Source organism: Schistocerca gregaria, chromosome 2 (assembly GCF_023897955.1).
Source record: "Schistocerca gregaria isolate iqSchGreg1 chromosome 2, iqSchGreg1.2, whole genome shotgun sequence".
In the NCBI taxonomy this organism is placed as follows: Eukaryota; Metazoa; Arthropoda; class Insecta; order Orthoptera; family Acrididae; genus Schistocerca; species Schistocerca gregaria.
Window position 1 is genome coordinate 339,555,426 of NC_064921.1, and position 12,195 is coordinate 339,567,620.

At 37.6% G+C, this 12,195-nt stretch overlaps 1 protein-coding gene across 1 annotated transcript; it reads right to left on the minus strand.

Annotated features, from left to right (window-relative positions):
* Positions 1-457: 457 nt before the first annotated feature.
* LOC126336145 (uncharacterized) lies at positions 458-6,739 on the minus strand. The gene is made up of 2 exons (XM_049999638.1): positions 6,442-6,739; positions 458-2,493 (listed from the first exon to the last, which is right to left on the minus strand). The coding sequence occupies exon 2, from the start codon at positions 1,781-1,783 to the stop codon at positions 830-832; it is 954 nt and encodes a 317-aa protein (XP_049855595.1). The 5' UTR covers positions 1,784-2,493; positions 6,442-6,739; the 3' UTR covers positions 458-829.
* Positions 6,740-12,195: the final 5,456 nt, after the last annotated feature.

Below are 12,195 nucleotides of genomic sequence, written 5' to 3' on the forward strand. Positions count from 1 at the left end.
CTGACGATCTATAGTAAGTTATGGTTTAGTAACATGCTACTGTAGGGAAAGTAAAGACAAAGATGGAGAAGGAATTTATGCTACGGAATAACAATTTGAGGACTGTGCAACAGAAATAATAACTAAATTCTACACAATAATAGTGTTGGCTGTCTACAGGGCTCCTTCAAGTGACACAAAAACTTTTCTACATTTAATGTAACTCCTTCTGTCAGGGTTACTTTCAAAAGCAAAGGATATTGTAGTTTTAGGTGATTTAAATATAAACTTTATGACAGAAAATAAGAATGAAATTGACTATGAGATTGTGATGACCTTACATGGAGAGTCCAACGCCAGAGTGAGCCAACTACAAATTACATGTTTCGAGATATTCTGCTCTAAAGTTCAACTACAGAAAAAAAAAAAATCTGATGAGAAATTGAGGGCAGTAAACGATCTTCAACAGATAGTAACATATACTGAATCTTGTTTATTGGCTTTTCAATCAAAATGCACATATTACAGGTCTGAAAAAATGATGGTGATTATAAGGAAGTGAAATAAAGTTTGAATAAGTACATTGTCTCAGCACAGATGTAACTATTAAAGCACTTTTGTTTTGTCACACGTTATGTTTATAGCAGTATTGTTTCATTCTTGAACAGAAAACGTCATATACTATAAGGAAACTGTGTCTGGTACATTTTATATAGAATTTTCAGGAATCTCATTCATCTTCTGATAACCCATTTTCACTGGAATTTCCAGCTATCTCTGCAGCACTTCGCAAGTTCTTGTAAAAATCATGGTAGATAGGAATGAAGCACAGCATTGACTCAAGATCTTTCTACTTTGCACTCGTAAGTGGTCTTCCTCTGGGATACTTGAGGTTCAGTGCTATGTGGTGAAGATTGGGTGTCCGACCTCTAGCTCGTTTAGAGAAACTAATTTCATAGTACACCACATCATCATTGTGTGTGTACTTGAACTGCATTACGTTGGGCTTCTCTTTGCTTAATCTGATGCATCTTATTTTCATCCAAGCTACAGTTAGTCCATCAACTTTTTTCCTGTTTCTTAAAACTGATGTTAAGCTCTCAGAGCTGAAGAAATCATCACATTTCATTTCCACCACACCAAGCTTTTGTTTTTTGACTCTGCATGTTTCCATTATGTTCAGGATTTCATTCATATAGTAAATTTTTTGGTTGCATCTCATCTTGTTCTCAATATGACTGAAATCAGTGTTATTGGGCAGATAACTGTAGCCTGGAATTAAAAATTTTTGAATGATTTCTTTGACATGCTGAGCAGGAACTTGAACGATACGCATTAGTATTGTTACCAGTTTGAAATTTCTATTTTGGCCACCACAAGAGTCTGACAAAAACACAACAGTTTCTTTCGTGGGATTAGCATTTAGGTGTTTCATAAGACACGATCCTATCTCATCTGGTCCTCGACCTGCTATTCCCTCATGCCAAAGGTGCATAGTTCCTCTGGATGTACCCATATCATGGATACCCAAATTGAAGCAAGAAAGTTGACGTTTGTAATACACAACTCCAGTGGGAACTTTTGGGAGCGAAATTGTCTTTTGCAGATCAAACGCAAGGACTGTGCATTCACCATTTATTGCTTTCTCTTTGTCTTTTCGTAGTGTTGACCTTGCAAGGTCAACCTGTCGATGATGTAGCTCTCTTTTCATCTTTACATCTTCAAGAGCTTTCACATTGTCAGAAGTGTTCTCTAGTGCTTTTAGAGAGTTGGTTTTATTTTGAAAGATATCAGTTTCTTGCATGTGTATTTGTGTGGCAATTTAAATGAGAGGTTGAACTTAGTTTTGAAAACTTTTTCATACAACGATTGTGACACAATGTCAGACACTGCATTTTCTGATATCAGTTGCTCTTTATACAGTCTGTACATCTAGCTCAAATTGAGGTGACACGAGAGATACTTCCTATCGAGACTATCCTTCAGACAATAGTCGCCGCTATAGCATGGAAATGAATTAATATTATCTCTGATGCGACGAATTCTTTCTTCAGGACATTTATTATGTGGCTCATGTTTTCATCTTGTGTCTTGTGGTTGACCAGATTTCAGTTTCAGAAGAGCTCTGTGAATCTTTGCACAGTTAACACAGAGTGTGTTTAGGAATATATTTTTGCAAACCTTCACATCACCTGAAGATAATGCCGAGTAAATGTTCTTAGGGTATCTTCAAAATGAAGGATTTTACAGGCCGTCCAATCAAAGCTGTTTGTGTTTCATACCGCCCATCACTGTAATATGTATCAAAAAATAACTGTCGATCCTGCAGTGAGACTTTTTCATCACATTTGCGACGACATGTACAGCGGTAGCCCTTTAACGTTTTTCCCATTACCGTTTGTCCCGTCGATGATATAAATGCATTTCCGCTGTTTTTGCCAGTCTTCCGAACATTCTTTTTCCAGTTACCTAGATTGCTTTTCTTGCGCTTCACCGTAATTGGTTCTTTGGATTCTGCAAAAAATAAAAATGTTTCTTAATGTAAAACTATAGCGTACATGTTCTCCAGTTACATAATTACGAATACAGTTTCGCAAGTAAAATAGTTAAATAAAAGTTGACAACAGATGTGCAGTCAAAACGATGCGTTTTCAAATATTTCATCTGCCAAAGTGTACCAACTACGTTCCTAACGCTGCCTGCATTCTCGATATTCAGCTACTGTAATAATCGATCAGGAACATGCCCCTATCGATAGTTTTGAGTATTCCACTACGTAGTTCACAATTTACTCCCTAGATGGTAACACAGCACATCATCATGTAGTTAGTTCACTTAGCCTTCAATAATCGCAAGCAACGAAGTTATATTGTACACCATTCTTACCCAAATTTATGCAGTTTTAAGTATAAAACATACCTTCACTACTTGATTGACGTGAGGATGGCACATATTCGTCGCTGAAACCACACTCAGTGTCAACATTACTGTCATTTGACTCTTCTGAACTCCTCTATGCAACTTCTATTTCTATTTTTATTGGTCCATTTAAATCATGTTTGCACAAGGTACATTTTGATATTGGACAAGTCAATTTTATAAACTAAAATATGCACGTATACATTCATAATTTACATTGCGAGTTGTTAAACATCACAGTCTGTGCAAATTAGGAAAAAAACAGAGAGTGAACAGATTTATATGTTTATACTATAGTAAATTTTTACATGTTTTCCAGTTTACATACATACTTTACCCAATATGAGCTATATATCTGTTTGATTTCAATACAGGAAGTATACAATTCTATTGTTTAACAAGGTTATACAAATTAGGTCTTCAACAACGATCTAAGCATTTATATTTTTAGTCTGCTAGATATTCAGCAATACTATAATAACATTTCTGATGAAGGTAGGTTTGGACAGCTGTTTTAAATGTTGGAATATGTTTGATTGTTTTTATATCAGTTGGTAGTTTGTTGCACAGTTTGTTCCCTGCTTGGAGTGGTCCATTTTGTTTTAGTTTTGTATACGAATGTTGGACATGTATGTCCTGGTTTCTTCTTGTATTGTGGCAGTGAACACTCTGGTTTTTAAGTACAAGTTGATTTTTTCATCTAGCATTTTCTTCATGAAAATTATTGCTTGCAAAATATATAAACAAGGTAGTGGAAGTATTTTTAGATTTTTGAACAAAGGCTTGCATGAGGTTCTGGGATCTGCATTTACCATAGCTCGTACAATTCTCTTTTGGGCTGTGAAACAACTTTTGCTAGCACCTGTGTTTCCCCAGAAGATTATGCCGTAGCGGAGAAGAGATTCTGCTTTGGCAAAGTAGACATTTTTTACTGTTTCCTTTTATGTGCAACCTGAGAGAATTTTTGTGCAATAACAGATAGTGTTCATTTTATTTGTTATGTACTTTGTGTGTTCAACCCATTTCAGATCTTGCTGGATCCATATTCCAAGGAACTTTGTAGCACTTACATTTTCCAGAGTTTTAGTGGATAACTCAATCGGTGGTGTTTGTGGATACTTATTCTGTACTGTGTGGAGATGCAGAGTAAGTGTTTTTTGGATATTTATTATTAAACCATTTTCAGAAAACCAATTTGAAATATCTTAGGTGCACATTTTGATTTCGTCTTGTCACTCTTGGCCGGTCGTTCCTTTTATTAAAACATTTGTGACATCTGCAAATTTAACATACTTCTGATGTGGGCTTGTTGGTTCCAGGTCATTTACAAACAGTAAAAACAGGACTGGTCCCAGTATGGGACCTTGTGGTACACCATATTTATTACAGAGTTTTTCTGAGTAAGAGGAGTAAACATTATCCTTTTCTTGGAATGCAAGTTCTACTATTTGCTCTCTGTTTTGTAGATAGGACTTCATCCACTCAAGGGCTGGTCCCCTGATTCCTACGTATTCCAGTTTTGTAAGCAAGATGTTGTGACTTATAACATCAAACGTCTTTGAGAGGTCTAAAAAGACAGCAGAAATATGTTCTTTATTATCAATTGCATTTAGAGCTTCATTAAGGAATGCAAAAATAGCAGTTTCAGTTGATTTGGATTTACGGAAACCTCACTGCGACTCTGAAAAATAATTATTTTTTTCTATAAAATTTATTAACCTCTTGTAGTAAATTTTCTCCATTATTTTTGAAAAGCCAGATAGGAGTGATATGGTTCTATAATTTGATACATCTGTTTTTTCCCTTTTTTATGGAGGGGCTTAACCTTAGCTATTTTTAATTTTTGGGGGAAAACACCTTCTGATAGTGAACAGTTGCAGATGTTGACTAAAGGCTTGACTATGGAGGGTGCACATTTTTTTATGATAAAGTCGGGAATATTGTCTACACCAAATGAGTGTTTTTATTTGAGCTCCTTTATTATATTTAACATTTCCTTCTCATTAGTAGGATAGAGGAATAGAGACTTTTCACTTGACTTGCACCTGAATTTGTTTCTTTTTGTACATTTTAGGCTTTGCTGAACGAGATTTTCTCCTACCTGTGTAAAGTAAGAGTTAAATTTATTTGCAACTTTTCTGGGGTCTGATAATATACCTGTACCTTCAGAGAGATTAATATGTAGTAATTCATTTTGTTGTGCTGCTGTTTCCCTCTTTACAACATTCCACATGGCTTTCATTTTATTTTTTATGTAGCTGTCATTTGCTATTCTTTTTGCATGTTTTATAACCCTACTGAGAATTTTTTTGTAGCTATTGAAATATGTGTCAAACTCTGGAGACGTGTTTTTTTGTTTTTTTTTTTTTTTTTACAAATTGTGAAGTAGTCTTTTCTTGTTTATTGATATTCGTATCCCATTGGTAATCCAGTTCTTTTTCTTACTTTCTACTTGTATCTTCCTTTTTTTTTAAGGGGGAAGCAAAGTTCAAAGTAGTAGGTGAAGTTCCTGATGAAGCTGCCAAATTTATCATCAGTATTTGAAAACTTATATATTTCTTCCCAGTTTTCTTTGCTTAATGAACAGAGAAAGTAATTTATGTTCTCATCACTGTAACATCTACCCGTTTTTGTTATGCCTGTCCTTAGGTTAAGTTGGTTTTGTAGCTGAACAGTAAGTTTCTGTGCTGCGTGGTCCCCAAAACCTGTGTTAAGTGTTTCTGCGAGAAATTTTATTTGCACATTTATAAAAATCTGGTCAATTGTAGAGGAGGAATTTTTTGTGGTCCGTGTTGGGGTTTTTATTGTAGGTTGCAAGTTGTAGGTTAACAGGAGGCTCAGCAAATCTGTTTTTTGGTTGGACTCTTTTGAAAAGTCTATATTGAAGTCGCCACATAGAATTATACTTCTGTTTCTATGGACTAGCTGATTCTAAACTTTTTAGCAAGTTGTTCATATCACCAGTTGGTGCATTATACAAACAAATTACAGCTCATTTGCACCACCAAGGATTATAATGCATTTGGTCTGTGACGCACTCTTTTCGTTTTTTGGCATACAATTTTTAACGATTTCTTGCATATGAGCGCCCGGTTTTATGTATCCTGTAACTTTCAGTCCATACTTGTTGTGCAAAATTTCGGTAATTCCTCTGCCGTGACTGTCTGCATATAATGCAATTTGTATGCTATTACGATTTGATACCCCATGCTTTGTTTTGCTTATGATAATATTTTCCGGAGCACTTGTTTCAACGGCAGTTTTGTTTATATTCTCGTAACATTTTTCTCGCCCGTAGTTAAACACGAGATTGCGGTTTTTAGGGTGTAATTGACCACTTAAAACAGTCTTTAATATATGCTGACGCACATCTATAAATTCAGTGTCTACATTTAAGCACCCGTATCTGTTTTTATTGGTTAGCAAGGACTGGCTCACTTAAAGATTTTGGCGAGTGTTTCTCTCGCCCTATGCTATCGTAATTGTCCGTACGTTTTGATTCTGCAAACACTGATAAACACTGTGCCATATGTTCCAACTTACTGGTATATGCCCTTAATGCTGTGATGTCCTGTTCCAGTACACGTTTTCTTCTGGTCCTAAACAACGCATTTCCGTTGCTGCTTTTTCATCGTTACAGTAAGGTTCACAGTTACACATGTTACTTTTTGTGATCACCTGCGCTATACACTCTAAATCATACCATCTGTGTACTTCCGAACTTAATCTGATACCTTTTAGCACGTTTTCATCACACGATATACACTTGATTGATTCTAAAATGCCGAAAGTTGCGGAGCTTTTTCTTAGCACTTGTACACGCGCCGCCATCTTGGCCAATGAATGCCTTCTGCCTTCTTGTTACTGGAGTGGCACCAGAGATAAATGTAGATCTGAGACACTCCAGAAGTGCCCGATTAAAAAAATCGCTCAGTGTCCCTCAAGAGTCCTGGTTTGTTTTGCCATATGAATCTTTATAATTTTCTGCACCATTATCAATAGCTAACCTAAAAGTCAAAATTTGTAGTTGGTTCACTCTGGCATAGGACCCTCCACATAATCTGATATTAGTAATAAACTTCACAACAAGAATTATATCCGATTCCCAAACTATGATAGATAACATTTTTAGATGCAAGTAGACATCAGAATTATACTGTCAGGCGGGTTATATGTGGGCTTTCAGATCATGATGGACAAATTCTCACTCTTCATTATGTCAATCTGTTCAAAAAATAATTTCCTCAATGGAAATTCATAAGAGTAATGAATGAAGAGGCAAAAGAAACTCTTAACCATGGGTTGCAGCAAATGGATTGGTCTTTAGTACATAGCCATGATAATGCTGATACTAAATTTAACTCTTTTATAAATGAATTATGTGCTCTTTTTGAAGAAATATTTCCCAAGAAATGAGTCAGAAACAGTGCTTCCAATTCTATAAGTAAGCCTGTGATTACAAAAGGTATAAAACAGTCATGTAAAACCAAAAGGGAAACTTATGGTTCAATAAGATTATGTACAAATGTAGAAAAACGGGAACACTGTAAAATTTTAAAGAAACTAATACAGAAATCAAAAGCCTTTTATTATGAGAAGTAAACAGATAATTCTAATAATAAAATAAAAACAATTTGGAGCGTTGTAAAAAAATAAACAGGAAGAGATACAATAAGCAAAGAAGATGTAAATAAAACCAGATACGAAGGCACCCTAGCAGATAACCCCAAAAGTGTGGCTGAGATTTTTAATAAACACTTCATATCAGTAACTCAACAGATTGGCCACAAGCCCAATGTTGATGAAGCTGTAAGTCTTTGTCAAGCAGTATATTCAAACACAATTTCAGAAATGCACCTTAACCCTGTCACTGTAGAAGAAATTAAAAAAATCGTCATGTCTCTAAAAGAATGAGAACTCTGCAGGGGTTGATAATATGTCTTAGTAATTTATTGGAATATTCTTGTCTGTGGATAAGGGACATTCTCTGTCATATTTTCAATGCTTCCCTTCAGAACCGCGTTCAATCAATCAAGTAGACTTACGTATGCCATTGTGAACCCGTGTACATAAAGGGAAATATAGGTATCAAGCTATCTCTTTGCTGACAGCTTTCTCCAAAATTCTAGGAAAGCTAATACATGTAAGAATTACTGATCATCTCATGAAGAATGGAGTTCTCAGCAAGAGCCAATTTGGCTTTAAGAAGGGCTGTTCAACAGAAGACACAGTCTATGCACTTGCAAATGAAGTCCTAGAAATCCTTACTAAAAATGCTATGCACTTGGTGTCTTCTGTGATTTATCCAAAGCCTTTGACTGTGTTGATCACCAGATTCTCTTGCAAAAAGCAAAATTAGTAGGAATAAGTGGTGTTGCAGGCAATTGGCTACAGTCGTACCCCCAAGACAAAAAACAAAAAGTTGTCTTTAATAGCTCAAGGGAGTATGTGACATTTCCTCATATTCTGATTGGAGTTCCATTACATGTGTAGTGCCTCAGGGCTCAATTCTTGGGCCACTATAATTCCTGATTTTTATAAATCATCTATCATCATATACACGCCTGCTGTGTAAATTTACATTATTTGCTGATGATATCACACTTTTTATGAGCAGTAGAAGAGGTAGTAATCTTGAGGAAATCATTACATTCCAGTAAGACCAGCTTCATTCAGTTCTGTACAACAACAGAAAAAGATAAAGAGATAAGTGTGACATGTGGTAATCAGCCAATAGAAAAAATGGAAACAACAAAATTTCTTGTAGTGCACATTGACAAGAAAATAAACTGGTATTCACATATTATAGATCTCTGTAAGAGGCTTAGCTCTGCTAAATATGCTTTATGGGTTATCCCTACGTGTGTTGAACCTAACACTGCAAAAGTGGCATACTATGGCTGTTTTCACTCACCCATTGAATAAGGCCTTATTATTGGGGCAACCAGCCATTAGCAAAGAAACTGTTCATTGCACAGAAGTGAACGTTAAGAATTATATGTGGATTGCGCCCAAGAGACTTGTGTAGAAATAGCATTTGAAAACTTAAAGTATACACAACTACATGCCAATATATTTTTTCTCTCATGTGTTTTGTTTCTAAAAATATAGAGGTATTTCAACCAAACAGTAATTATCATAACACACGGAGGAAGAATAACATACACAGCAATCATAGACATTTGAGCTTGGCACAAAAGTGTGTCCACTGCACTGGAACAAAACCCTTCAGTGCTCTTCCTGCTGAAAGAAAGACAGAGATTCATAACAAGAGTAAGTTTAGGAAAGCACTAAAAATATTTCTGCTAGAAAAAGCATTTTACAGTCTAGATGTATTTTTAACTAAATAAAATGTAAAATTTTAATATTATATAATAAAAGTTGACTTAATGCAACTAAGAATGTTATTTAACTCGAGTTCTGTATCTGTGTGTGCTCTGTATCTGTGTGTGCTCTGTATCTGTTTTCTGTAGTGCCTTAACACAGAAAACACCATTTACTTTCACTATTTTTCTATATTTTATTGGCACACGATAAATCAAAACACAAAGAAATAGATTTCGACAATCACGTTAACAGTCATGACGAATGTCTCACACCAACCAGTCAACAACCAAAGTAAGTAAAAACGAAGTACAAACAAGCAAAGATATTAATATTTTCTGGCAGTTCTGTCACAGAGACCCAGCATCCCCCACCCCCACCCCACCCCAAGGAGCACGGAGCGCAGAGGAGTAGTGATGAGGAGGAAGTGATAAAGGGAAGGTAAACATTTAAGGCATGACATAATCTTGAAGTCTGAGAGGGGGCCATATGGTGCACCCAGCACGGGTGATGGCAATAGGGGTAGGAGGATTCGGGGAAGATGAAGGAGAAGGGGGGGTTACACTTATAAATAAAACATTATTGGAGTCTACATAGGCTGAAACGTCATTTTGTGAAGTGCCAGAAGCCACATTGAAGCACTGTAATAGCTTAATGTCTTTCTGGTCAGATGGCACAGAATTGTTTTGAATTTCAAATAAAAAAAGGAAAGTGTCCACAAATTGTATTTTTATAGAGTCCACATTATAGTCACTCAAGTTCACTTGAAACACTGGTTCATTACTGCTGGCACTCGGGGCGTGAAGTACAGAAGAGAGGGACCTTGACTAGCAGAGAGTGTTTGATTAGCTTGTGACAGGCCTCTGAAGCTTCTTGCAAAACAGATTCATTATCGTGTATGTCGGTGTCGTTAATGATCCATGCTGGTTTCAATCGCTCAATGGATGGTTTGTTCTTAAAGAGGATCGTATAAGTATTTTCAGAGCGTGACAGGACCCGGTATGGGCCAGTGTAGGGTGGAGCAAGGGGTGGACGCACGGCGTCTTCTCTAAGCATCACATAGTTACAAGAACTGAGGTCTGGGTGAATGAAAACCGGAGAGGTAGCATGCGATTGAGGTTGCGGAAAACGTAACTTGGTGATATGCTATCGAACCTGTCGTACCAACTCGGGAAGTTGATCCTCGGGAAGTAGAGGACGATCATCATGAAAATCCGCCGGAAGTGCGAGGTTTTCTCCATATACCATCTCAGCAACTGACGCTTTAAGGTCTTCTTTGAAAACCGTCCTCAACCCTAAAAGGACCCAGGGGAGTGCCTCAGTCCAAGAGGAAGTATGACACATGAGAGCGACCTTCAGGGTACGGCGCCATCGTTCTATTAGGCCGTTAGATTGTGGGTGATAGGCTGCAGTTCTGAATTTGTTGATTCCACACAGTTGACAGAGGTGATTAAACAGATTAGATTCAAATTGACTCCCCTGGTCTGTGGTAAGTGAAGTAGGGCAACCAAAACGAGAAAGCCAACGGTGGACACAAGCGTTAGCTACCATGTTGGCCGTAATGTCCGCGATGGGGATAGCCTCGGCCCAACGTGTGGTACGATCTATCATGGTCAGTAAGTAACGGAAATTGTTAGACATCGGTGACGGACTGTCAATGTCCAAGTGGACATGACGGAATCTACCTGAGGGCACAGTAAAATTGCCTCATGGGGGCTTAGTATGTTTGTGTATTTTGGCTCTCTGGCAAGGTATGCATGCTCTCAGCCACCGATTAATCTCTTTTTACATTAGGCCAAACGTATCTCGCTGTAATGAGGAGCGTAGTCGCGTGAATGCTCGGGTGAGGGAGATTGTGGATTGTGTCAAAAACGTCTTTCCCAAGAGCTTTAGGGACTATAGGACGAGGATGACCTGTTTTAATGTCACAATACAAAGAGCAATCACCATTAGGGAAAGGAAGTAGAGGAATCTGTAAGGAAGTATCAGAGTCAGAGAGAAGGTGCTGTATCTTTGGGTCAGATAGCTGGAGCTCGTGTAAGCGGTGAGGATCAATAGCTGTCTTCAGGGAGAACAGGCATGACAGGTAGTCTGCTGCAACATTGTCATTACCCCTGATGTATTGAAAGTCTGAAACATATTGTAATACTAAATCCATATGGCAGAACCTTCTGGGTAATACATCTAATGCTGGTTTGCAGAAAGCCTCGACAAGTGGCTTGTGATCTGTGTAAACTTTCACAAGTCGGGCTTCAATATCTGTACGAAAGTACTTTACAGTCTCATAAATGGCGTAAAGTTCACGATCAGATGTGGACTACTTTCTTTGCGTTTCGGTGAGCTTTTTTGAAAAGAAACGCAGGGGTGTAGTACCTGTTGGTAGGGTCTGTTGCAAAACTGCACCAATGGCATTATCGCTAGCGTCTGTGGTTATTGTCAGGGAGGCGTCAGGGTGAGGGTGAGACAGGGTAATAGCGTTCACTAAGGCGTACTTAAGCGAGTTGAAGGCTTGCTGCATGGTCTGATCCCATTCTATGTGTCTGTCGCCTGTGGTATTCTTTCCCTTTAAGGCCTCAGCGAGAGGGGCTTGAAGAGATGCCGCTTGTGGAATGTGGAGTCCAAAAAAGATGTACCATTTCGAGGTATCTACGTAACTCTTTATAGGTTTGAGGGAGGGGAAGGTCAAGTATTTGTTGTACTCTATCTGAGGTGGTATGAATGCCCTCATTATTAACCAAATGTCCCAGGAAAATAACCTCTGTCTTCTCCAGTTGGGATTTTCATGATTAATCTCAACTCCTTGTCGTTCCAATCTATCAAAAACCTGTTGGAGGTGTTGTTTGTGTTCCTCTGCAGTTGTGAAGAAAATAATAATGTCCTCTAGGTAGGCATAGCAAAAATTAAGGCCACGTAGAATGGTGTCAATGAATCTTTGCATGCGATTGGGGTTGTGGAAAACATAACTTGGTGATA